General features: G+C 46.4%; 1 protein-coding gene across 7 annotated transcripts; it reads left to right on the forward strand.

The window, feature by feature from the left end:
- Nucleotides 1-1,459: 1,459 nt before the first annotated feature.
- TDRD5 (tudor domain containing 5) lies at nt 1,460-27,769 on the forward strand. Of its 7 annotated transcripts, XM_075616506.1 has the most exons (17): nt 1,460-1,709; nt 3,895-3,968; nt 4,751-5,068; nt 6,138-6,518; nt 8,015-8,532; nt 19,679-19,762; nt 20,149-20,205; nt 20,397-20,550; nt 21,135-21,253; nt 21,756-21,964; nt 23,493-23,705; nt 23,979-24,045; nt 24,148-24,348; nt 24,645-24,788; nt 25,305-25,475; nt 25,622-25,805; nt 25,889-27,769. In XM_075616506.1, exons 3-17 carry the CDS (start codon nt 4,840-4,842, stop codon nt 26,110-26,112), a joined length of 2,955 nt encoding a protein of 984 aa, XP_075472621.1. In that variant the 5' UTR covers nt 1,460-1,709; nt 3,895-3,968; nt 4,751-4,839; the 3' UTR covers nt 26,113-27,769. The 7 variants fall into 7 exon arrangements, with proteins under 7 accessions (XP_075472621.1, XP_075472617.1, XP_075472623.1 ...); XM_075616502.1 differs by lacking the exon at nt 3,895-3,968 and having other exon boundaries at nt 1,460-1,980; XM_075616508.1 differs by lacking the exon at nt 3,895-3,968 and having other exon boundaries at nt 1,460-1,980; nt 25,901-27,769.
- Nucleotides 27,770-27,840: the final 71 nt, after the last annotated feature.

Raw genomic sequence — 27,840 nt, forward strand, 5'->3', positions numbered from 1 at the left:
CGTGGGATATTCACTAAGGTTCTACATGGTACATTGGACCACTGTCCTCAGTAACTTCCAACCAGGTCAATATAACCCGTATGAATCCCGGCGATGGATTTATCAAGCAGAGCAAACATTGTACTTGAGCAAACAGCGATTGGGCTAACACGCTCTTAGTGAATCTGGTCTAGTAGTTTGTTTTGCATGGTAACATCCTAGCGCTCATTTAAATAAGCTTTGCAATGCGATGCAAGTCCACCTAGCAGTGATTAGGTTAAGGCAGGGGTGCTCAACTCCAGTCCTCAAGCCCCACCAACAGGTTGGGTTTTAAGGATATCCCAGCTTCAGCACAGGTGGCTTAATCAAAGATTGAGACGCTGATTAAGCCACCTGTGCTGAAGCAGGGACTGATTGAGCCACCTGTGCTGAAGCAGGGATATCCTTAAAACCTGACCTGCTGGGGGAGCTTTGGGGACTTGAGTTGAGCACCTCTTGGTGTTCAATTCAAGCATGCTGGTTTTTTTTTCCAGAGACAAACAAACGTGTTTGTTTCCCCGCTGCAATAAAACAGCACCAAATTCCTTAAAAGGTCCATTAGCAATGTAAATTATTTCTCAACTACTGTATAACAGTGGTCTCTTATAAACCCTAATAGAGAACAGTATCCTGTGGCACTCAAAAACTGTCTGACAAAAGTCAAACATACATTTACAGTAATTTTAGCGACGCAGGCATAATGCAAAATGTTTTGGGGAAATTCCTTCTTCAGGTGTAAACACGTACAGGTCCCCGAAACGTAGTGCATTATGTCTGCATCATTAAAAAGACTTTAAACCATGGTGATGGGCGCTGGCCAGCCATGCACGCGCAATGGGCGCTTGCTGTTTCCGCATGCGCTGTCGGTGCTCGCTGTTCTCGCACGCATGAAAATATGAGTGCCACAGGCTACTGTTCTCTTATTAAAGTTTATGAAGCAATTTGCGCCGGGATTCATGCTTCCCTGCTTGAGCAGCAAACACCATTTTGAAAGAAGTGGAGTGTGCCTGCCATCTTTGGACTCTTTTAACCCCTTTTCAGCAGGGAACCCCAACCCAAGCAGTCTGTTCCCCATTGAAATATAAACTAAGTGAATTTCCATGTTTATTCCATTTTTTCCATCCTTTTTATCCTCAGTGTTGGGTACAAACGTCCTGGTTGTAAATGCATTTTTTACTTTATTGTTACTTCGCCCTGTTTGTTTGTAACGGCCGTTTCCAATATGTTTATAACGAAAAATGTGCAGACCATCGCCATTACTAGTCAGCACAGAGCAGCAGGGACAGGGGAGATCACGTGAGGAACGCGCACTCTCCATGGCGCCAGCAACACTGGGCAGGCTGGTGACGTCAGACGGGAGCGGCTCCGCGCGCTGGGCAAGGAGCTCGAGTCGCATAGATGCTAGGGCACGTGGGGACTGCGCGCGCACAGGTGAGGTAAGCGGGGATGGGGCGTTGGTGCGCAGGCGGCCGGAGTCCCAGGGTACACACGCTCCGGACGTGGAGCACCTTGCTGGCTCCATGTTAAAAAATGGAGTCCTTGTTGTCCCCCCTCCCACCCTGTGATTCCTGCCGGTTGATCATCCAGACGATGGGCAGTTATATTCGGTGCGGAGGGCCCACAGTGCGGGCAGATTAATAACACGCCCTCTCCGTGTCCCTGCTGTTGGGTTGTCTGGTGGCTGCTTCTCGGTATGTCAGCCCCTATCCTGCGGCTTTCCCTGGACCGGTGTCCCTCACCCAGTCAGTGTTTTGGAAGTTTGCGAAGCTTTATTTGGGCATAGCGCCATTGACTGGTTTAGCTACTAAATAATTCTGTAAATAAAGAGGTGAAAATATCTTGTAAGCCAACGTTCATTTATTTATTTTTGGCTGCACTTTTGATGCCTACAAAAAGTTCAGGAGAGTCCTTGGCACTTTTAGAATATTTTATTGATCAATTATCTTGGAGCAGCAATGAACGGTAAAAAAAAAAATATATATATACCGGTATATATAATATTACTTGTGAGCACATTCACCCTTCTTTTCACCATTATCACCTAGTATATAGTGCTTCCACTGCAGCAAGGGAAAAGCAGGGTTGCAAACCTGTCTAAGGCCGCGCTTATAGTGCTGGCGACGTGACGTCGCCTGAAAAGAAATGCATTGTCGCCGCCACGTTCGCTTATAGTAAGTGCGACAGCGACGTTGCGACGCGATTTTTGGTAGCTGTAATTATTAGATTTTTCAGGGGCTGTTGCCTCATGTGACAGCCCCTGAACCAATCAGGAGCCTGGTCGCCCGCGCCGCTGCCGCAAAGCGAAATACAACTTTCGCTTGCACCCATCGCCGGCACTATAGGCGCGGCCTTAGGCCTTGTCCAGGGTGGAAAAGGTGCGCTCCAGCGCTGCGCCCTAATCGGCTAGGTGCGTGCACGTCTGGGCGTGGCCACGACATCACAGAGCTGGTTCGCCCTCATTGGGTGAACCGCTCACGTGACGTGCTTGCGAGCAGCAAAATCAATTTTGCTTGCTCGGCAAGCGGCTGAGCACCGAGCAGGCGCGCCCGCCCACTCACGCAGGCCACGTGCATTGACGCGCCCGCTCAGCATCACCCTGGACGAGGCCTAAGGCCTCGTTCAGGGTGCCAGAGGCAGGAGTTGGAGGGCGGGCGTTCGCGAGGGCGGGCGGCAGTCTGCTGGGCGATGTGTGTTCATCCCCAGCAGACTTTTTCAGGAGTTGAGGAGGTGGGGGGGCCTACAGACCTGAGGTTAGGGATCCAAGTTGCAGTCTTGAAATCATTCTCAAGAATGATTTCATTGGTTGCCGAGGTCCCAGTGACACTGCTGCAGCTTCAAAAAACGAATTGGTTTGTTTATTGAAACTGTAGCCAGCGTCAACTCCGTACTTCGGAGACAGGGCAGCTGCTACCCTGACAACCAGTATTCAATTTGAATACATTGTGTCCCACGGCAGCTCGCACGTCAGCATGCCCTCCCTCCGAAGCCTGCACCCTGAACGAGGCCTAAGGCCTCGTTCAGGGTGCTGGCTTCGGAGGGAGGGCGTGCTGACGTGCTTGCTGCAGTGAGAAACAAAGTATTCAATTTGAATACTTGTTGTCAGGGTAGCAACCGCCCTGCCTCCGAAGCCAGGCGTTGACGCTGACGACAGTTTCAGTAAACGAAAATTTCGTTTTTTGGAACTGCAGCAGCGTCACAGGGACCCAGGCAGCCAATGAAATCATTCTTCAGAATGATTTCAAGACTGCAACACTGATCCCTGCTCTCTGTCTGTGACCGGGAGGATTAGCATGTGACGTCAAAGACACGCCCACTGAACGACAGAACGCTGGGGCTGTCGGCAGGGGATGATCGGACGTCTCCTACAAAAGTAACGCGCGCTCTCTCGCGGACGCGCGCCCTCCATATCCCAAAGCAGGCACCCTGAACAAGCCCTAAGACCTGTGAATGTGCTCACAAGTAAAATTTTTATATGGTGGAGGGTTTTTAGTCACCTTTTCACCCACCATAACATATATATCACTTGCTTATTATATGATTAGCTTATATGGGCTCCATGTAACAATGATTTTTCAGGCAAAAGGTGACACGGTGTACTCATTTGCATGTCATTTCCCAGAATCCCTTGCTGCATTGCAAACACTATGCTGGGTGATAATGGTGAAAGACACGGTTGCAGACCTGACTAAGACGTGAATGTGCTCACAAGTGATCTTTTTCTTTCTTTTCTTTCTATATGCAATACAGTGGAGGTTTCTTGTTGCCTTTTTCACCCACCATAACTGAATTTATATATATCTATATACAGTGTATATATATATATCTATAGATATATAGATGTCTCAATATCACACATCCCCCCCCCCCCCCCATCAGCTGGCAGATCTCACAGGAAAAAACGCAGAATGCTCATCTCCAGGGACAATCCGGTTCTTTGGCTATTCTATGAGGTAGTGACATTATACAGGATGCCACACATTATTGTAGCCTTCACTGATTGGCTTGGTGGAAGTGACCTGTCTCTTGACTATTTTGATTTTCCACTTATTTTGCACAATGAAAGTACCAAATTTGCACCACTGGTTTTAAATTAGAGGTCCACCCCATTTCAGGTTTTTTTAAAAAAGGGGGGGGTGGGGGTGGGGAAATAAATTCGACTCACATGTTAGAAATTGCTGGTTTCAAACCCCTGCTATATCAAATTTGGAGTCCTGCTACCAGTTAGCAATAGATGCATATACTAATTATCTGAAGTAAATTAATAATACATGTTTCTATTAGTATTGAGGGCCTGCGTTGAAGCATGAAATTACACATACCTAGAGTAGAAGCAAAACAGGGAATTGGTGTTAGGTGATGTGTTTGCATTGAACACTTGGTAAAACAAACTAAGCACTGACTAAAAGGGAAGATTCATTCAGGTCAGGACTTTATAACTTGCCTTGAGTGGACGTCTCCGGTTGGTAAGGTAGCAACTTAACTCTAGTGCTAGAATTCATCCCTTTCAATGTTTTTCCTTGGTTAGGTGTGAAGTGGAATGTTCTGGCTGCATTATGAGTGGAATTAGTCTCAGAAGGATAGTGTGTTTCTTTAACTCTATGTACTTCAGATGTCTTAAAGGTTTCCAAATAGGCATGACGTGCTGGGAAAATGTGAGCATTTTGATGGTTTTACAGGTACGATCCAGGATCACTCCTCTTATTGATTGCTTATTTGCTCTATTTTCACCTAGATTTCCTTGCCCGAGAGGTGCTAAAACATCACTGTCCATTTACGGTTGGGAGTTAACTCTGCTCTGAAGTTCCCTCCCACCAAATAGAAATGGATGAAGAACAGCGTTTGCAGAGCGTGCGGAAAGCTGTGCGATCCTTGCTCATCGCTTCTAAGAAAGGAATGCGTGTCTCTGAACTGGAGAAAGATTACAGGATGATGATCGGCTCACAGCTTCCGCTGCGGGTCCTGGGCTACAGATCCACGATGGAGCTGCTTATGGATATGCCAGATGTGGTGAACATCAGCTCGAATGGGGATGGCACAGTGCTTCTGTCAGGTGTGTGCCTACCTTTTGGGTTCCATAAGAGGCAAAATAGTGACTGATCTGGTAATCGCAGTTGTCTGTTCTGGACTATCCTTGAACCTCAACCCCTTCAGTGCCAGAGGAAATGACAACACATTGCATCTGGCACTGAAAACAGGTTAACAAATAGCAAAGAGATGCAGTGACCAAAAAAAAGTGTTTGTAACGAGCATACGCATTTTAAGTGAAACTTCTTTGTCTTTTGTCACAGAATTTTTGTATTTGTGATGGCGATGTTTTTAATTAAAAATCAAAACACGTCAGTGACAAAACACAAAAGTTTGACTTTGAACGCGCCTGCTCGGCACACACCCTGTTTTAGCTATTTGCACTTTATATTTATACTCACTGAATTGTGTCTGTGTGACCTTTATTATTCAGAAGGAAGGGGGCCCCAGTGTGCAGCATAGCTCGGTGTGAGGCAGGCATACGAAGGGGTCCAGGTGGCTGAGCAGGGAAGTTGTGCCTGACATCTGTTTTTCTGCTCATGTGGACGGTCTGGCGCACGCATGCAGCGTCTGGGTGGTCCTGCGTACGGCGCCGGCCGTGCCATTAGTGTGCATGCACTGCCTAGCTGTTTGGCGCATGTGCAGAGGACGTCGGCCCTTCTGCGCATGCCTATGGGATGGCGGCCGTTCGGCGCATGCGCAGAAGATGGCGGATGTTCGGCACGTGCATGCAAAGGTGACAGGTGATATTGCGCCTGCATGGTGCGGCCTGCAACCTCTTCTGCGCATGCACTGCCTACAACCTCCATGCGGCCTGGAACTGGGAGGTATGTGCATGCGTATGTGCATGCGTATGTGCATGCGTATGTGCAGGCATAGTGTAACGTCACTTCCGTCATGCTTTTTCGTTACAACACAAGGGATTTTTCCTATCAAAACCCTGTAGGTGCCAGCAAAGAAGTTTCACTTCAAAAATGATTTTGGATCAAGGGAGGGGAGACATTGGTCAGGTTTGCAACTGATGTGTTATGATCGGAAGGTATTTGGGAGAATCCATCCATCAACTGTATTTGATACTTCTTTTTTTTCTCCAGCCGTTGTCGACGAGGCTACAAAAGGAATGGCAGACCTAATTTCCCGGCAGAACACCCCCAGAGTGAGAAAGAAACCCACAACACGCCATGTGATACCAAGATGTCACACGGACTTGGTGCGACGTGTCAGAGTAAGCCCTGTGCTTCCAGCAACGCTGAAGAGCGACCTGCGAGACCTGCTGTCCTACTCGCCAGTGCTGCTCTCTGATCTGGAAAAGGCCTTCTTCTCTCGGTTTGGACGCAGCTTTCAGTACAGTCGTTATGGTTTCTTCTCCATTCTTGAGGTTCTCAGATCCATTTCTGATATCGTGCTAGTAGAAGATACTAGGGCTGGCTCTATGCTGAAGCTGCGGAATTCTCAATCTGGTGGAACATTGTTAGGTGAAAGACTCTCCTGTATAAAGTCTTTGTTACTCTGTCTGCCTGCCTGTTTCTCTGTCATCTACATAGCACAAGCCTGTGCTGGTTACTAAGGCCTCGGTCCCGCTGCGCTCGTTGGCGCGGGCGGCCACACACGAGTTCCCCACCAGCAGGGGAATCCTCCCGAGCAGGTCCCGGTCCCCCCTGGCGGCACAGTGCACTACACGCTGTGGCGCGTCAGCCGCTATGGGACACAAGAAAATGGTGATCCCTAGCGTTGACGCGTCACGTGGTGTGGCTGTGAGCCAATGGGGAGGGGAGGCTTCGGGAGGAGGAGAGGCTTCGGGGAGCGGGGAGGAGTGTGGAGTGAAAGCAGGTGAGTGCCTGTCTGTGTGTGTGTCTGAGTGCGTGCGTGCCTGTCTGTGTGTGTATGTGTGTGCCCGAGTGCGTGAGTGCCTGCCTCTGTCTGTGTGTGTGTGTCTGAGTGCGTGCGTGCGTGCCTGTCTGTGTGTGTGTATGTGTGTGCCTGAGTGTGTGAGTGCCTGCCTCTGTCTGTCTGTCTGTGTGTGTGTGTGTGTGTGTGTGTGTGTGTATGAGTGCGTGAGTGCCTGCCTCTGTCTGTCTGTGTGTGTGTGTGTGTTGCTTACCATCAGCAGCTCCAGCCCGAGTTCGTGGAGGGAGGGGGGGAGAGTAGCGGGTCCCTCCGCTCAAGCCACGCCCCCCCTCCCTGTCAAACCTCCCCCTCCCGCTCCCTACAGACCGCATATCGCGGTCTGTGTATGTCAGCTCCCCGCCTGTCTGCAGTGCGGGCGCGCTGACTCTGGGAGCGGGGCCTTAGCCTAAAGCTGCAGTTCAAGCTGCCATTTAAAAACAAATCCCATTCAATATGTGCATCAATACAATCTGCACACTGACCAGTGATTAACTAAATTGCCGATTGGTTCATTCTCCTGTGATCGATTGCTTTGCTCGGGGTTATTTAATTCACTGTTATTGCTGCAAAACAGTACCCACAATGCAAAGTTCTGTGTAGAAGATCATGTGACCTGGCAGGCACTAGATACAATTGGTTCACTGCTAGAGAGAGGGCACGGCTCAAGAACCAGAGCCTGTTTCAGAAGAGGAAGGGGATGTGACTTTGTAAATGGTTTCTATAGAAACAAAAATGCTTGTTACATTACAATACATTAAAAATGTCTTTAAAAATTGTTTTAAAAAAAAATGCTACAAGTATTTTCTCATAGTACAGAACTGATTTATTGAAAGAACACATGTAGGTTATTGATTGAACGGCAGTTTAACGTTCCCTGTAATTTGCTGATCTGTTTCTTGTTTCCTGGATCGGGGTACCTGCTGCCATTGCCAAACTCCTTCCCTTTTACCCTCTGCCTCATATCGCATCTGTGAGTTTCTAAGCGTACAAGAACCCTGCTCTTCCAATCTTTTACCACACCTCAGTTCTGTTATTTCTTCTATATAAATAATAATGATTATTTTTTTTCTTATACTTGTTTCAGGTACATTTGTAAAACAGAATATTGCCTTTCATCCAGCAAATATTCATAAGCCACCTTCCAACGTTCCAAAGCAATCTTTAACTCAACCACAAAACCCTGATAAGAAACAGTCTATCCAGAACATTTCCTTGTCAGCTGAGCACCAACATTCTGGGATAGCCGCACCTTTGCAGATGTCCCCCATGTCAACTGAACCCCCAAACCTTGTAGTTAACCCTTCTTTGCAGAACCCACCGACGCAAACAGAGATCCAAAACATTGAACGTAATATATCTCTGCCGAACCCTCCTCTGGTATCACCAGAAAATCAAAATACAGGAAGGAGTTTGCCTCTGAAGAGAGACACTTTGCCAGCCGAACCCCCAAATCCTGTTAAGTATAATTCTCTGGTGAAACATATGCATCCTGCAGAAGCTGTCACTGCTGGAACACTCAAGTCAGCTGCAGATACAGAAGACGAGAATGTTGCTTCATCAGTGGCTGACATGGATCGCAGCTTACAGCTGATTGAAAAAAAGGTACGTTTAGACCATAAACCACATTTATTGCTAGCCTCCCTATTGGAGATTGCAGTGCAAAGCGGCACTGCGCAGAAAAAATGAGGGTTCAGCGCTTTGTACTTGACGTGCTTTTTAGCACCGTAGAACTGATTTCAATTTCTAATACATACTGGTTAGAGCAGGGGCGGCCAACTCCAGTCCTCAAGGGCCACCAATGGGTCAGGTTTTAAGGATATCCCTGCTTCTGCACAGGTGGCTTTTTTAGCGCCAAGTTCCTAGCTCTATTCTCAATTGCACCATATAGCTCAGTTTTCCTTTGTTTCTTGAAGCAATTGCTGCACCATTGAAGTCTGCTTGATCACTTCTGTGAACACTATGATTTTCTCATTCAAGCTCAATACATGTTAGCTTTTCTAGATACGTTATTTCCTCCTCGCACTGCTCTTTGCAAGTACATTGTAAACATGACAAAACCAAAGTAAGTTACGATGTAACATTGTATACATTGATACCATCACCTAGTGGAAATTACCGGGTGGTTGTTTTTATTTTGATAAAGTGTGTATGTAAGTATGTATGTGTGTGTATGTGTATGTGTATATATATATATATATATATATATATACATATACATACATACATACATACATACACTAGCTGAGAGACCCGGCGTTGCCCAGGATGTAATGTTCCTGCTCCTCTCTCCTCCCCCCCCTTCTCTCTCTTCCCCTGTCTCCCCCTCTCTCTTCCCCTGTCTCCCCCTCTCTCTTCCCCTGTCTCCCCCTCTCTCTCCCCCTGTCTCCCCCTCTCTCTCTCTTCCCCCTCTCTCTCTCCCCCCCTCTCTCTCTCTTCCCCCCCTCTCTCTCTCTTCCCCCCTCTCTCTTCCCCCCCCCCTCTCTCTCTCTCTTCCCCTGTCTCCCCCCTCTCTGTTTGTCCCCCGTTCCCATCAATCCAGCTCCCCCCCCCCTTTACAGGTCCGGTCCCTCCCCCCCCCCCCCCCATTACAGGTCCGGTCCCTCCCTCCCCCCCCATTTACAGGTCCGGTCCCTCCCCCCCATTTACAGGTCCGGTCCCTCCCCCCCATTTACAGGTCCGGTCCCCCGCCCCCCTTTCCAGCTCCGTTCCCCCCTCTCCCTTTCCAGCTCCGTTCCCCCCTCCTTTACAGCTTCATGCAGTGTGTGTCAGTCAGTGTGTGTGTGACACACACACACACACACACACACACACACATCGACTGACGCGGGCACACACACACACACACACTGACTGACGCACACACACAGACAGTGTGTGCGTCAGTCAGTCAGTCTGTGTGTGCGTCAGTCAGTCAGTCTGTGTGTGCGTGTGCGTCAGTCAGTCAGTCAGTCAGTCTGTGTCTGTGTTTGTGTGTGTGTGTGTGTGTGTGTGCGGCAGTCAGTGTGTGTGTGTGTTTCAGACAGGCAGTTCGTGTTGCAGTTCGTGTGTTAGTCAGTTTGTTGTTGTGTGCCTCCTCCCTCTGCTTTTTCCTCTGCCCTGCCGCGAAGGAGGGGTGGGGGGTGGTTGTTGATAGCTGCTCGCGCTCCCGGCTTTCCGGCCTGGCCGCTGGTCCGGGGGGAGAGGGGGGTCGATACCTGCTGGCGCCACTTTGGCCGCGGGGGGGGGGGGGGGGGGGTTGGGTGGTGTTGATAACTGCTGGCGCCACCTGGCCGCGGGGGGGAGGGGGAATGATGAGATACCTGGCTGCTGGCGCTAACGGCGGTAGTATGTGAGGTGGCGGCGTGTGAGAGGCAGCGTCTTTGGTTACTCGGTGGGAGGCGGCGTGAGTTTTGCGGGCGGGAGGCGGCGTGTCGAGAGGTGAGGTGGAGGAGGGGGGGGCGTTTGAGGTGAGGCTGTGGTGCCGAGGAGCGGGCGCCGCTGGCCGTGGGTAGCGGTGCAGAGGCTGGGGTTTGCTGTGGGTGTGGGTGGGGGGAAATGTGGGGAGAGTTGAGGCAGCGGCGGCACCGAGGAGCGGGCAGCGATGGTAGCTGTGTCGGCGGCGGGTGAGTGTGACCAATGAGGTGTGCGGGGTGGGGCTGGTCCACGGACCAATCTGATTGGCCAGAGGGTGAGTGACAGACCAACTGACCAATCAGATTGGCCTTTGGGACAGTACATACGTTTTAATATATATATGTGTGTGTGTGTGTGTGTGTGTGTGTGTGTTGTGTGTGTGTGTATATACCTGAACCCCGTTATAACACGGTCCTCGGGGGGGCACCCTATCCGACGGTGTTATAAACGGGGTGGTGCTAATTTTTTTTTTTAAATGGGTGCCGCGCGCACGATCGGAAGTAGGAGGGAGGAGGCAGGAAGGAGGCGCCGGCAGGTTCCTGCAAGTCCTACCATTGTATGCTGCTGCTGCCTGGATCTCCTTGGGATCTTTACTCATCTCCTGTGGATTCCGGAAGACTGGGACAGTCACTCAATTACTACTGAGAACAAAGAGAAAGGGAGAAGAAATACCCACTTTGGGAAAAACAAGCCCAACCACTACCCCGAAGAAAACGAGATTCAGGGGAGTCAGAGGAGGAGCAAAAAAGCAAGGACAGAAGAAAATGAAGTTGATGGAGGCTGCACCTACCAACTATGGGACCAATGTGATGGAGCACTGAAGGTGAAAGACCCCTCTTCCGGTTCCGGTTCACGAAGCTGATCCACGTGACGACGCCACTGATTGCGGACGGACGCTGGTGATTGAGCTGCAACGCACATGAGAGCCTATCTCATACACGCTTATATTTGCTGTATCCTTGTGAGTGGCCATTTGTTAGATTTTATGTTCATTCAATACATTTTTATTGTGGTAATGCACTAGGTGTGCGCCTGTTTCTTTCTTGTTCTTTTTTTTCCATATATATATGTGTGTGTGTGTGTGTGTGTGTGTGTGTGTGTGTGTGTGTGTGTGTGTGTGTGTATACCTGAACCCCGTTATAACACGGTCCTCGGGGGGGCACCCGATCCGACGGTGTTATAAACGGGGTGGTGCTAATTTTTTTTTTAAATGGGTGCCGCGCGCACGATCGGAAGTAGGAGGGAGGAGGCAGGAAGGAGGCGCCGGCAGCACCAGCACGTTCCCGCCCCAGCACTTCCCCCAGCAGCCCCAAAACGATCCCCAGCACCACCAGAGGGTGTGCTGTGTGTGTGTGTGTGTTAGTTATACGTTTGTTGGTGTAGTCATTTTTGGTCAAATAAAAATGGCTGCTGGCAATGTCACTGCCAGGACTTGCTCACGTTCCACAATCTTCCACTTATAACTTTCAGTTGTTTCAATAGCAAAATGGACCAAAGTTATTTGTCAAAAAAAAAGGGGAATTCTGGTGATAAGGCTGTGGCGGTCAGGCTCCATAATACAAACTGATTAAGATAAGTTAATTAAGAAAAATACTCTGGGAGTGACTGCTGCATTAACTATCAGTTACATGTTTAACAATACTAGCATGAGTCATGGTTTCACACTCATGCTACAGGTATATGTGTTTGTTGGACACTTTGAAATTGAATTAATGAACTTGAATTAATGAACTTGATTAATGAACTAAAGCAACTGATATGGTACATTTTTTTTGCTGCTAACTATACTAGATAAGATTTCAAGTAAACATAACCACTTAAATTCAATTATTTATCTATGTCACATGTAATTTGATGTAGTTGTCCTACGTGTCCAATATAGGATTCTAACAGTTGTTTTTTTTTTAACAACAATGCAACCCGCACAGTAAAGAGAACACACACATTCAACCACTGTTAATTGTTTCTTTGTGACAGAGGGGGGAAACATAGCTTGTTTAAAGTCACAGAGTGCTAACAGCAAAGGGAGAAAGTGTGTGTCAAGTTTGGCAAAAAAAAGCGGATCGCGTTATAACGGGGTTGAGCTGTATATGTATACATATATATGTATATGTATAACCAGTTTCCAAAAGTGTAGAAACGGATAAGTGAATCTTCATGGAGCACACTGCAGCTTCTTTAGTGGTACAGCCAACTACAAGGATACCTACAGAAAAAAAGACAAAAGGAAGCGCAGGCTCCATAGCATAATACTGTATTGAAAGAGTTTAATATTAGAACTAAAGAGAACCACGGTCCATAGGACCTGCGCTCACAAGAGAGTAGAAGTTAAAAGCATGTTAGAGACCATCTCTATAAGGTCTCTAAGGTGACGTCACCGGTGAACGTTGCGGTCCAAAACCGTACAGCTGTTCACTTGGGGAACCAATTTGTGACATCCATGGGTTCCTGCCTCAGATTGGTGCGTCTTCCAAGTGAACAATGTGGCTGTATAGACGGCTCTTCCCACTCCAGCAGCAGACAATGTGTGGGAAGCAGCTCGGTTTCCGCGATCAACTGCGATCAGCTGCTGGCATGCAGAGGAAGAAAAAGACTTCCACACTTTCCTCCACAACGCGATGACGTATAATATATATATATTTATTTATATATATTTATTTATTTTATGCAGTGGTCACCAATGGGTTAAGTCCCACCATCCAGCTGAGATAAGAGAGAAAACACTTTTTACCTGCAGGAGGTCCTACAAATGGGCTCACCCTCCTTTCCAGACTTTACCTGACTGCTTTTTTCAGTCGAATCCACGGGAGTTGTCAGTCTCTCCTGCTGAGGAACCGATTTCGCACACTGTGATTGCTGGTCGGGGGGAAGCTTGGAGCAAGCAATGGCATTTGAAGTGTACCAAAAGAGATGCACAGAAGAAAGAGATCCTTAAATAGGGTGCACTCCACTAAATATTAAATATCTAAATGATGAATGAGAGAATAGAAAACTTTATATTTTAATGTATCAACGTTTAACAAATATATGCACAAAATACAATCCCCTCACTGGGGTGCAGAACAAAAAGCAAAATGTTAATAAATAGGAACTACTTCAGAGTAAATAATCTGATAGTAGCAGGAAGTATAGTTAGACATTACCTGAGTAAAACTCCCTGTAAATACTCTGAGTTTTCTGCTTACGAATATACTCCAGCCTGCAGTAGAAAACGGGTGTATACAGTACACCGTATATAATGTCGTGGAGGCATCAAATTTACTATATAGAGCAGTGGTTTTCAACCGGAGTTCCGAGAGTACCCCTCGGGTTCCGCAGCCGCCAATAGAATTCTTGGGTTCCCTAACCAAAAGGTTGAAAACCACTGGCATAGAGGCTATCCAGGTCGGGGGGATTGTAAGAATTAGTAATCCGTCTTTCATAATCCTGCAAAGGTAATAGCCGTGGATAAGAACTGCTGCTAGATAATAGTAGAGAAGGATCCCGTGTGAGAGCTCTCTGGTGTTATTCATTTAGGTTCAATGTGTACATGGACACAAACATAGAGGTGAAGAGAGTGGGATCCCGGGATGCAAAGATGAAAAGTAGAATTTAAACTGCAAAGGCCACAGAGGCAGCAGTGAACCCCTCGCAGGAGCATTTTCCTTCGTTGTAAACAGGACAAGTGCGTTTTCCCTCTATGAATGGGAATTGATGCACAGCTGACGGACCGCTGTGATTCACCAGCACGGGCAGTTATGCACCACGTCTGCCTAAGCTTCTGAAGCACGCACTTGGAGACGCCAGCCTTGCGTGATGTCATGCAACCATGTGGCTGAAACAGGAAGTAAAAGAGCCAGGCAGCATGAAGAGTTCAGTGCTGCCCTGACTGAACAAGTTACAGGAAAGATCATAGGAGAAGAGGAAGTTTGATTCACCGAAGCTGGACTTAATAGCTGCAATGGAGTCTGCCTCTAAGACTGTTATTCCAAAAAGCCTAAGGTAGGCCCAAGGGATGTAGTTATATTGAACATTTTTGTTTTGTGATTTAAAAGCGAAAGACCAGTAGTTATGAATCTTGTATTGCGTACCGCAGAAGCCTCTGCATCTCAATCTAGAGGTCACAAACGACACAGATCTTGTACTAGTCTGGATAGACCAATGATGTCGTCGTCGTTATCAGAGGAAGATCGGTACAGGATGTTTGAGAGCAAACCCGATTTTGTCTAAAGAGAATGCAGGAATGCAAATCCCAAAGTGGTTGAGCTGCTGATGAAAGTGGTAAGAGAGATTCTGAAAATTGACGATCAAGATCAGCTACCTGATCCCAAATATCGTATGTTTAGAGGAAGTCAAGGAAGTTTTCGGTCCTCGATGTGATCGAGCAGATCATAAAGAAAGAGTGGGCCCTGCCTGATGAGGTATCAATCCGTAAGAAATGTACGCAGTTGTACCCTTTCGAAGCAACCGAGATGGATGTGTAGGATAACCCTCTGAAGGTGGATGCTGCTATTAGCAGGTTCGAAAGTTTGTAAGAAAGACGACATTGCCAGTAGACGATGCAGCATCTTTTCGCGACCCAATGGATAAACGCATGGAGAGTGCAGTAAGAAAGTTGTTTGTGGTGGCAGGAGATTCCTGCAGGCTGGCAATAACATGCACCGCTATTTCCAGATCAATTAAGTTGTGGATCAGCAACATTTGAAGAAGCTCTGGAGAAGTGCGTCAAGTGAGACTCTATCGTTAACACACTTTCTGAGATAAAGCTAGCCAGAGGTTTCATTGCAGAGGCATCGCTGGACTCTGTAAGACCGGTGGCCAGATCTTTGGTCTTATCGGTATTGGCTAGAAGAGCCTTGTGGCTATGACCCTAGTTAGCGGATGCATCTTCGCTGAATAATCTGTCTGATCCCTTTTGAAAGGTTCGGTCAGAAACTGGATACTGTAATCAAGAGAGCCTCTGGAGGCAAAAGTATATTTTTGCCTCCAATAGAGAAGCGTAAGAAGATTTGCAGAACCTTGAGGGCAAAATCAGAGAGAGTGGCCTTCAGAGACATGAGATCCTACAGACCAGGGTGAATTAATTACAGATCACCAGCATAGAAAGGACAGAGTAGTCTTTTTCATATTACAAAGTGACATGGATCCTCGGAAAGATGTGCAGAAAGAGATAAGGGGAGCCTATCTGGCAATCATGGGAGGAAGACTCCCAATATTTTGGGAAGATGGGCTCAATCCATCATAGATTCCTGGATCTTCGGTATAATATAGAGGTTACTTCGAATTCAGGTAAAATCCAGAGAAATGCAGTTTTCGTACATCAGATTCCTAAAAGCATAGAAGGAGCTCGAGTCCTCAAAAGTATGAGAGCTGTTAAACAACTGGTATACCGGTGCCATGGAATCGGACAGAACAAGGAATTGATTCGGTTCTTGGTCCAAAAAAACCCGGTACCTTCAGAGCGGTGTTGGACCTAAAGAGTCAAAACGTTTCTCAGAATACAGAGGTTCAGGATGGAATCACTGAATTTACGGATTGCTACAATAGACCCAGAAAATTGGATAGTGTCGGTAGATCTAAAGGACGCCTATCTCCACATACCTGCAGCAAGGACACACAAAAATACCTAAGATTCGTGATGAGTGAAAATCACTATCGGTTTGCAGCCTTACCTTTCGGTCTTGGAGAAGTTACAAGAGTTCATGAAGGTCCTGATAACCTTGACAGCAGAAATCAGAAAGGAAGGAATCTGAATTATCTGGACGACATTCTTATAAAAGCCAAAGTCCAGGACCTTTTTACTGCAGCACCTCCACAAGAGTGATGGAACTGCTAAAAGAACACAGTTGGTTAAGTGAATTAATACTTTCTCAAATGTTAATGTTTCTGGGAGTACAGTTCAATGCAGCTTGAGGCCTTGTTTCCGTTCCAAAGATCAAAAGAAAGGGCCAGAGTAATCAAAAGCAAAGGATGGCTTCAAACACATCAATGCATGACTATCATAGGAAAGCTGTCATCAGGTTGTAAAATGGGCAAGATGGCACATGATGATCCAAATCCATTTCATTGAGTAATGGGACAGTTAGCAAAGGGATTCTCTTCAGCTAATATGGATCCCAGAGAAGTTAAACGTTTCCTTAGGCCGAGGCTCCACTGCACGCGCCCGCACGGCCGCCTTGCTTCCCGGCGGTGCGTGCAAGTCACTTCACAACGATCTGCAATCAACTTTTTTCGGCGCGGGGGGCTAGGCCAAAACTGGTTGGGGGGGAGGTTGTGGGTCTGCAGGAGAGGGGGAGGGTGGGATGATACAAGGGGGTAGATCGGGTGCTGTAAAGTTTCCCCCCCCCCACCGTGTGTGTGTGTGTGGAGGAGATACACTGGGGCTGTGCGAAACACACACACATACATGCGCACACTCCCCCCCCACCTTTTGGAGGTGGGGGAAGCTCTGACAGCTCCAGGAAGGTACAGCCCCCCGGTGCTGATAGGCTCCCCAGTGCACCACGTGACGCGTCACCGCTCGGGATAACAATCCTCTTGCATCCCCTGCCGGCTGACGCGTCCTAGTGCGTAGTGAGCCTTGCAGTGAGGGACTGGGGCCGACTTGGGAGCAAATCATGGGCAGGTGAGTGATGCGCGCCGTCGGATGCAGCGGGACCGCAGCCTTACAATGGTGGGAACAAGACTACAATCTGAAACAAGATTGTGCACTACAAGATCATGTGGGTCACGGTCAAGACTGTTAAAAGTCTTTTACTCTTATCTTTCCATGATAAAATAATTCCGCCTCCGGTTTAGCACACACAAATCACGTTTATTGTAGGATGTTATTACTTACATATAGCAGATATATGGTAGTTCACATCAAATTTGTCCTATGCTTTTCAAAGATGTTGTATGTTATCTTGTTCTATTCTCTGCTTAAACATCTGTCACGTGAGACCAGGCAGTTTACACCTTTTTACTAGGATCATACATTGAGCAAAACAAGGTAAGTGAAATAAATTGTAAATGTATTCACTGGAAAAGGCAAAAACACAATGTTACACAAACTACATAAGAAAAGGCACACTTACTTGGGACTGAGGTACACAACTAAACTCTCCAAGGTGCAGGGAAACCTACCTAAGTATTTTTCTCTGACTGAGATTTAGCCTGCAACGTCCTAGAACTGATATCAGCCTGCAGTTCGACGCCACCCCTCCCCTCTCTCCTGCAGTTCGGCGCCACCCCTCCCCTCTCTCCTGCAGTTCGACGCCACCCCTCCCCTCTCTCCAGAGGTCTGGAGTAACTTGCTTAGAAAAAACTTGCTAAGACTCTTAGAGAACTCCAAAATCTGATTGGCGCAGGGGTTTATAATTCTGAGTTTCATTCACAGAATATTACAGCCTATCATAAGCGTGAGAACATTCTCAGCAGCCAATCAGAGCAGGGCTCATCTGGCTGATGTTAGAGGCAAGGAGTGTGATGAGCCGGCTCAGGACGTCCCGTGGGCGGGACATGTTCTAGCCTATAGGAAAAGCGCCTAGGATCTCCATCTTTTCCCTAGCCAGCCCATTGCCTCCCGCTGGCCAGGCCCCACTAGCAGACCAGAGGATCCCCCCACCCACCAGGGGGTCTCTGTTCTCCTGACCCAGTACTCCGTCATGTCCCATCCATTTAGCACCCGACATCTCAAACATCCTCTGTGACTTTCATCTCCTGATGTCCTGCCAGACTCGCCGTCACCAAGTTTGGTAGTCTCTGGGACATCGGTTCTGAAAGCCCACTAACTTTACAGTGCATAACACTACACTTCATTACATGTTAATAAAATAAACCTTTAATACATCCCTAAGCCCTGGGGAATAGGAAAAAGTACACTTTTCTATTCTATCAGCCTATATTCCCCCATACACTATTGCATAGATTTAGAATGGAATCTAAGAATCCCCTTATAAGGTTGTAAGTACGGTTGGCACACCTCAGAACCGCTGTACAGGTTCTGGGTGACCTGGGCATTAAATGAGTATCCCCCTTTACCTAGGAACCACTTTACTGTTTCAGGGACACCATCTCCCTATGCCCCTTTTACTTTTCTGGTCTGTGCAGAAGCAGGGAACCAACCCATGAACCCCTACATAGGTTCTGGGTGACCTGGGCATTTACTGGGTATCCCCATTAACCTAGGGACCCCTTGACTGTTTCAGGGACACCTCACATCCCTATGCCCCTTTGACCTTTCTGGTCTGTGCTGAAGCAGGGAACCCCTAGTGGTGAAAAAGCTTTTGCGACTCAAGGGGAGCTATTGCCGGAACCTTGTGCCTACATGTATCCAGGAATCACTCATGATTCCCGGGTACATTTTTGGGGTATCCAGCAACTCTGGACCCTGGCTACCTAGGCACATCCTGACAACACTTTCTCCGCAAAACCCCCCTTGAGCCTCATACCACAGCAATCTCTGCTTGTTGGCACTCCTGGAAAGGTAAAAACACATAAAATACTTTATTACCGCATAATTATACATGATGCAAAAACAGTTACTGGGCTCCAGCTGACACTCTATAAACCCAACACATGGATAAGGGGTAACCAAACGGGCTTAAACCTTTTATTTGATAGCCTGGCTACCCTACTGTCACAACGTCCTGTTGGATTCTTCCCCTAGTCTTAACCTTCTCTCTCGGTATTAAACTGATTTGCAATTCTGCCCAGTTTTTATGCAGAGAAAATTACATACACAGGCGTTCTAATATCTCTGAATATGGCATCATCGTATCTTTTTCTAACTGGATCTATAACTAGCATCTTTCATATAAGGAACTTTGTCTTTCTGGCACAATAGTCTTAACAATATGGAAGTCAACTATGTCTAATATTGAAAATCTATGAGCGAATTCAGTCTTTAATAGCCCATGACAAGTGTTTGTAATAAATCCAAGTCACTTATTGATGTTTGATCATCTCTAGATATCTATCAAACAGCGGGTGCCACTTTACATAAGGTTATCTTTCTATACATGTGCATATCACTCATACCAGAGGATGGAAAAGATGGGCAATGGTTCCAAACGCCTGTGCCATTGCGTGGAAAGGTGCAGCACATTCAGATGTAATTTTTTGTAATGTACTTATACAATTGGTCTTAAAACAGACAACAGTACAAAGCGCCTACATGGCTATTTCAGCAATTGGATGCAAAATTGTTTTCAACTATTTAAACTGCATGTTTGTTGCAGGTGCAGTTAGATAGCGCTACCCTTATATGCATAAAATTGTGTGGGCAGCAGCATTTTGCAGCCAGTGTGTGAAATCTACATTTGTACAACAAAGGTTCAAGTGGGGTTGATAGCAACAGAATACAGAATGAGCAGAAAATGTTTTCTCTTTGCAGCTGGAAAAGGAGATGAGATTGTGTCTAGCACAGAAAGGAGCTGGGGGAAGTATCAGTCCTGATCTTAGACGAGAAATTATACATGTAAGTTACAAAGCTCCGTGAGGAAATAAATGACTCTTCATCCGAGCCTGTTTCACTGACTGCAACCATCCTGGTCCGTCCAACACAATTGCCCTCCATAGCTATTTTAGATTGTTGTTGATAGCCCATCGAGATTCACACACCAAAACTTGTGGTTTTGTTTGCAGCACAAGCTCTGGTTTTCAGAATTTTTATGAAAAAGGGAAGGATTCCTGGGCAGCTGGGTCAATTATACCATGTCTTTTTTATTATTTATTTATTTAAATATACACCTATTCCCTTTGTCCTCTAACTCTCCCTGGCAAACAGATCATGGCGCCTCAGCCCATTTTTCTTATTGCCCAAACCATGCGGTTCCAATATTAACGCTTATTCCCATCACACAGATTGTGAATCGGCATTCAGAGGGACCGTTGGTTTCTCAACTACCTGTTCTATTTAAGGTGGGCTTCTTTTCTCTTTAAGTGGCTTTGCTTGTAGCAGTGGTGAGTGTATATGTGTTCTTTGTGTAGAGGAGCAATTATTGTATGCATGTGCAGGAACTGCCAACAGTGTATATTGGAGTGTATATGGAGAACTTTTTAGTGGTGCATGCAAAGAGTATTGCACCAAAACGTTGCTGTCTATGTTTTAGGGCTATACGGGAAAGGACCTGCCATTCAAGGAACTAGGCTTCATGTCTGTAATGGAACTTGTTGGTTCCCTGGGTGACATTCTTTATCTGGAAAGCACAGCGGATGGACAGGACTGGCGACTGTTTGACGCTGAAACAAAATACAAGACGGAGGGTGAGGGATCCGCAACGGTGTTAACTGTCTACACTTTCTGCCCTTGTCTCTGTGTGTGTAAGAACATCACGAAAGCTGCATGATCAGGGCTGGAAAAATCCACTCCCAAAAATTCAGGGCAGATGAGTGAAAGATGCAGTCTCCTTTTCATTGGGCCGTGTGCTGAAAGGCGCTGAACTGCAGGCTGTGTGACTGCGGTGTGCCTGTCATCACTGCAAAATAATCAACATTTTTTTGCCCCACAATGCTTTGTGTCTGCCTCTGTAGTCTGGCTCCTCTTAAACGCAAGACATTGTGGGACAATAGTGTCAGGCTGTATCTTTCACTTCAGGTTGGTTTATTTTGACACTTGCTGCCCTATTGACAGGTAAGGTCAATGGTATGAATGATTGGGGGTGGTTGGGTATGAGAAGGGGGGACGAGTGACTTTTTCCCTTGCCTGGTCAATGTTAGTGATATTTTTCCAGCCCAACATATTAATCAAGACTTACCTTGTCTCTCCCTCCCACAAGAGGGACTTCAGAAAATAGACTATGAAGGGCCCTATCTTCACTGATTTGTATCCATATTGCGCTCTTTATTAGATGATGGGTTGCTGACTGTCGCTAATCGTCACTTCCTCAGTGGGAATTCGCCTCCGCAGAGCTCCAAGCATGTGAAGCCAGCCGGGATCCAAGTGTCTCAGGCATATATCAATCTTTGGGTATGGACCTGATTATGGTAACAAACAGCTTGGTATGGATCACCACGTATAGCTCAAGGGATCAGCAAGTGTAGTTCGAAGGACCTGTAGAGGGAAATCCTATCGGCTATCCCCTAGGTCAGGAGTGGCCACCAACAGGTCAAGTTCTAAACAAGCTTCAGCACAGGTGGCTCACTCAGTTGATCAGTCAGTGACGGACATTGATTGAGCCACCTGTGCTGAAGCACGGAAAACCATGAAAACCTAACCTGTTGTTGGCCCTTGAGAACAGGGTTTGGCCACCCCTGTCTCAGTTGATCTCCCAGTGGCTGGAGAAGAGTTCCGCTTCATTAAAATGAAGGGAGAAATAATCTTCTCTAGCACAGTAAAGCCGCTTCACACTTTATAGAGTAAATGTGACATTTTTGTTGCGCACCCTCCCACTCTTTTTGTAAATATTGAATATCCTTTTGCTAGGAGGGGCCCTCCATTTGTTAACTCGCTGACTTCTTTTTTACTAAAGTGGGGGCCTCTGAAGCTGTCTTCTTCCACGGAGAGAGAGATTCCTCCCGATGCAGTAAAGGAGCAGAGGCTACGCTGCTTACCTCATATGGAACAAGGCTCCCTGCTAGGGGTCATCATAGAGAATATCAGCACCCCCAGTCAGTTTTATGTCCGCCTCTGTAGCAAAGACACCTCTGAGAAGCTGGAGGACATGATGATCGAGATGAGGTAGGATGTCCTGTTAACAACACGGAACAATACGTGATAGGTTTCATTTTGGGATACAGAAAGAAGAGACAAGGGAACATAGTAATGGGAGTGGTTGCATACAGAATATCAATGCAGCCTGAAGAGGGGAAGGTTCTCGCAGAATCGGACATTTGGTCGTGGCCATATCGCCGCGACCAAGTCTCCGCCGCCGAGGGACACTTCGCTGCAGCGACTTCGCCGCCGGTCACTCGGCCGCTGGCCGTTTTGCCAATAAGGTAAATTGACTTAAGGGGTTTTAGCGGTTAGGTTTTTAGGGTAGGGGATTAGAGTAAGAGGTTTTAGGGTAGGGGGTTAAGGATAGTAGTTTTGGGGTAAGGTTTTTAGGGTAGGGAATTAGGTAAGGGGTTAACGTTTTTAGAGTAGGGGCGTAACGTTCGTATTGGGGTTGAGGTTAGGGGTTTTAGGGTAAGGGAAATGGCTGGCGGTGAGATGTCCCTGCAGTGAGGTGAGTGGCGGCTAAATGCCAGCGGTGACTTGGTCGCGGCAAAAAGAATGTCTTAAACGGAGGTTCTCACGCCCCACAGGGCACACTACTGATGGCGTCTATCTCGCTGCCTCACAAATTATCCCAGGAACCCCTGTGTGGCAGTTAGTATTTTGTTATTGTTACCACAGCAGGTCAGGTTTTAAGGATATCCCTGCTTCAGCACAGGTGACTCAATCTGATTGAGGCACCTGTGCTAAAGCAGGGACTGATTGAGCCACATGTGCTGAAGCTGAGATCCTGAAAACCTGACCTGTTGTGGAGGGGGGGCGGCTTGAGGACTGGTGTTGAGCCCCCCTGATCTAGGGTATAGAAAGAGAGCTAATGAATGACACATTTATTCTTCAATTACAGTGATTATCAGGGCTGGAAAAAATCACCTATCTCCTCATCCGAGACGAGTGGGAACTCGGAAGAGTAGTGGAAACGGTAGCTTCCTTTTTTTGCTGTACCATGCTCTTAAACTGCAGAGTTTTTGCAAGCAGCATGGCTGTCATTCACCGCCAAAGCTAGCGCCCCATATGCCTTGTGTAATGCCAAGGCATTGTGAGGAGCTAGATTTGAAGCTCTTGCAGCGAGTGATGGCCACACGCACCCTGAAGTTTAAGTGAGCAATCCAATAAATAGGAAGCTACATTTTTCACTTAAGGCTGGTTGACAGAGGTAAGGGCAAGGGTCTTGATTATTTGGGGGGGAGGCAAGGGGTCTGTAAATATGATGGTAATGAGGTATAAAGGGGTGGACGCGAGGCATTTTACCTTGACTGGTGAATGTTACTGGTATTTTTCCAGCCCTGGTGACTAGTATTGGCACATGGGTGTCAATTGGGTAACATATAATCCGTTGTTGGCAGCAAGGGGGTGATTCTTGGGTAATCAGAAAGGAATTATACATTGGCAGAGGATGGCTGTTACACAACATAGCATGTACTGTAGGGGTGCTCTATAGCTCCGTTTGAGTTGCTTGGCTCTCTGTAAATTTCCACCTGGTCTTGTTTTCCAGGCGCTGCTATTCCAATGCGTGTGTGTCTGAGCGTTATTGGGTTCCGGATCACTGTGTGTCCGTGGGTGGGGTCTTTGCTCTCCGGGTGTCTGGAGATGTGTGGTGGTATAGAGTTATTGTGCACGCTGTACTCAGTTCAGAGGAGCTTGATGTGTTTTACCCTGACTTTGGCAATGTGGCAACTGTCAAAAGGAGCTGGCTACGATTTCTCAAGTAAGAGTCTACAGCGGTTTTATCTTTTTAGACCTCTTTGTATGTGACAAAATGTTTTCCTGCCTGTTCTTGATTCCCCTCATGTCAATTGTGTCTTTTTGTCGTCCCCATCTCTTAACGCGCTGTCTGGCTGGTGCCTCCTCTTACCCACCATATCTTGCGTCCCGGTCTCTTTTCTTCTCCTATATGGTTTTCCTGTCTGGCCTTTTGTTTGTTCCTGCACGGTCTCGTCTGGCTCTGTTCCCATCTCTCTTGATATTTTTCCCACTTCAGGAACTGCTATATGAATCTTCCTGCCCAGGCAGTGCCTTCTTCGCTAGCTTGTGTGAGACCAGCGAAGGTAAGTAAGCAGAGCACAAATGAAGCTTAAACCTGTTACTACTGTTGATGAGGGCTAAACATGTTTTGATGTTTGGTATCGAGTATTCCTTTTTTCTTGTAGGATCAATGGTCAACTCCAGCTATAAAGCGTTTCCAGCAGCTGTGTGGCTGTGGTCCTTTGGTGGGGCTGGTGCTGCAATATGTGCAGGATGTACTGTGTCTTTTCCTTTGTGATACCTCATCCGATGCTGACATTTATCTGCACCAGCTACTGGTGACCGCGGGACATGCGGTCGGAACCAAGGAGTCAGAGCCTCACCGGGTGAGAAAATAGAGAGGGAAAGGAGAAAGAAGTGTAGGGATCCCACGGAGTGGGCAAACAGAGGAGAGTTACAATTTAGAGTAGTATGGACATGAACACAAAGTTTAGAGGCAGATGTGGAGATGGAATGCGTTGCAGGCCCCTCTGGCAGTTAATGGGTTACTCAATAGAAATGGAAGCCAGCAGACTTAGAAAAGAGTAGGTGAGTGCTGGTAGCCTGATGGGAGAGCAAATATGGTGTGGCAAGAAATTATTTTGCCTGTCAGCGTCATTCTGATCCTCTTGTCTGTCAATAGGTCTTGCATCAATTAAATCCCTTTGTGCTGTACCTGAAACGAGCTCAGGAGCTGTCACAGGACAAGTCAAGAAAGACTCAAAGTTCGGCTCAAAATGAAAACAGCCCTGCTGAACTTCCATATAACAGAGAACCTGTCCTGCAGGTAACATTGTTAAATGCTACAAAATGAAGGCTTACAGTGGGCGTCTCTCAAAGAGGGGGCTCTGACGGCTGCATTTTTATCACTACAGAATATACCACCTGTGGCAAAATATGTGTACAGTGCTAAAGTTAGCCACTAGAAGTAAATCTGAGAATTCCAGTTTGTGACGGTATTTAAAATTAGCTGTCACATAGTAATAGAGAACAGAATGAGGGGGGAGAGAGGGGGGAAAAGAGATGAGTTAATAGGGTGTGATATATGTACAAAAGGGAAATACTGTGAGGGAAGGTATTTCATATTTTACATTTTGGTACATATGTCATTGTGATAAGGAATTATATTATTATATTGTTTATATTATTGTATTATACAAAATAGCAGGTTCTAGTGTATATTGCACAAATCGGAGGGATGATCAACTTCTTTGAATCTCAGTAATCCAACTGTCCCATCCTTTGCTCAGGGCAGGGAAACACTGCTATTCCCATCCCGTAAATTATTTTCCTTCACCCAAAGGTTAAAGAGGAAGCTGCGCTTGGTATGCCATACCTGGAAGCGTTGCCTACGGGCACAGACTTGTGGGATGAGAACTGGCCTTTTACAGGCAATGTAGCGTCTCTCAGTGACACCTGTGAACCCTCCAATGTGAACAACGAGAAGCAGCAGCATGAGAAACTTAGCCAAGAGGTGTGTATACAATATCTGATTGGGGAGAATCAAAGACCTTGCAGATGGCATAAGTGTGGTGCTTTATTCACAAGACTGTGTTGGCGTGAGACAGGTGCTAGGGTCTGGAACAGCTGATGCAGCTTGCCTATTTGTTCTGTTTTCAGCCCTCCAAAGTTTGTGAGGAGTCTGATGATGCTGGTCTGCGAATGTGTCCCCTGGAGGAATTTTACATCTCTCTCATCAAGTCCAAGACTTCACCGGAGAGGAGTGACATGCAGCAATCTCTCCCAGCAAGGGACCAGCCCACCCTACAGAAATTACACTTGCCTGCCACAGAGCAGTGCCAAGGTAATATTTGTATTTATAACATCTGTATAAGTTGAAACATGTGGTTCTGTTAACTACATCTTTTTTTCCATGCTCACTACTAGTCTTTCCTGCAGGTGCGGAGAAACCATGTGTGGACAAGTCTGATTTTTGCTTGGACGGGGAACCAACATATTACCAGCAGTCGCACAACATGGTCAACCCATTTTTGGGATTCCAGAAGCTTCAGATCCCTCGAAGTGCAACAACGGTGACCCTAGGACCATCTGCTCGATTGACCACTGCTGGCAGCCTTGTACATTGGGTGCCTGACCTAGGCAAAGTATAGAGAGCTCACTTTAACCACAACTTGCTTATCTCAGGGAATCTATCTGCCATGGTTGTGAGATTAAGGTTGGCAATTGTGTTTTCGGATGACGATACATTGTGGCATGTGATACCTTTTTAATGGACCACCACATCAATTGTGTATGTTTGCAGAAATGTGGAGGTCTCTTCATAGGGTGTGATCTCTAAACTGGAAATTAGAGACTACAATACTGTATATAGCAGGAGGTTCATCACAGCAGGGGTCTTCCTTTGTGAATGTGTTTAGATAATTAGCATACTGTAGCTGAGGTTTTGTCCTCTGCATGCATCCATGAATGAGGTGTTGAGAGGATAAGTATCCTTAGGCAGTCGTATTAGCTTTCGGTATCTGTGAACAGATTGAGGTGAAACGTGTTGTGTTTGAGGTTTCCATTGTGCTTCATAAATCCACAGTCCTGATCCAAGCCGTTACGCCAGGACTGCAAAAAAGGATGTATTTCCGTTCCCATGTCCTTCTGTCCTGAGTGTTGTTGAAGTTACCCTTTAGAACCAATACAGATGAATCAGAAGTGGAATGTCCGGTTAGTGAGATGTGCTGACCAAGTATATTGTCCGGGTCAGATATGGTGAATCTGTGATATCATTTATATATCTGTGATCAGAGATGAACTATTTCTAACCATAACTCCAGTTGGTCAGCACCTTTCACTACCTGGACAGACATTCCATTTCTGATTTACCTGTATTCTTAAAGACAACTTCGAGAACACTCGGGACCGCACAATTTAGGACACAAGTGTCTCAGCCCTAATACACACCTGTATCTCTTCACACCAATAACCGAGGACACAACCCCTGCCTAAGTATACTTATCCTTTCAACACCTTGTTGATGGCTCTACAGTATATAGAGGACAATACCTTGGCTACAGTATGCTAATCATCTGTACACCTCATTCACAGAGAGAGACCCCTGCTGTGATGAGCCTTGTGCTATGTATTGAAGTCTCCCGTCTCCAGTTTCGAGATCATAGTGAAATAGGTTGCACCATTTTTTTAAATAAACCAACATCTTGGGTTTCTACAGATGTACTGTACAGCTTTAAAGATCTCAGAAGTCTTTTTTTTTTTTTTTTTAAGTATCCGGCTAAGAAGAGTTTTGTGGTCTTTTCAGGGTACATTATTGTATAGTGGTCCTTTAGAAAGTATTGCATTTTGCAGAAAACCTACACAGGTATAGTCAGAGGAAGATAGTTATATGGTGAGGAACATGAGGTGCATGGTCACCGCGTAATTTCAGTTGTGACATCACGTTTTGCTTTTGTTTATATTTGAGTTTAGTGCACAGAATTTGGGGGAGATGGTTGTAGAATACATTGTTACCATGTTATAGTTATTGAATTTTTTATTACTGGTGGTGAGAAAGCAGAGGAAAAAACTTAACCTGGAGGAGGATTGAACAATCCTGTTTATCGTTTTTTTGTATTGGTTTTTGGTTTATTCGTATTGTCACCACAAGATGGTGGTATATCACTTGTCCATATGAACAGGTTAATTTCCTATGTAAACTTTTGTGTGTATTTTTTTATTTATTTATTTTTTGATGGATATAGCACTATAAAAACTGGAGTGTTTTCAGTCCACCAATTTAAACAATAAAGGAAATAATTGAAACAATGAATGGATCAGTTCTTAAGCTAATTTTATTAAATATAAGACAGAAAACATGTATTTTAATCTTGACTGGT

Source organism: Ascaphus truei, chromosome 10 (genome assembly GCF_040206685.1).
Source record: "Ascaphus truei isolate aAscTru1 chromosome 10, aAscTru1.hap1, whole genome shotgun sequence".
Lineage (NCBI taxonomy): Eukaryota > Metazoa > Chordata > Amphibia > Anura > Ascaphidae > Ascaphus > Ascaphus truei.

Excerpts from the sequence above, each read along its gene's own strand:
- TDRD5 (XM_075616502.1), top strand. The coding sequence starts at position 4,840 with ATGGATGAAGAACAGCGTTTGCAGAGCGTGCGGAAAGCTGTGCGATCC. Across the intron at positions 6,519-8,014 it reads ATCTGGTGGAACATTGTTAG|GTACATTTGTAAAACAGAAT; the intron begins GTGAAAGACTCT and ends TACTTGTTTCAG. Across the intron at positions 20,206-20,396 it reads AACTACCTGTTCTATTTAAG|GGCTATACGGGAAAGGACCT; the intron begins GTGGGCTTCTTT and ends TCTATGTTTTAG.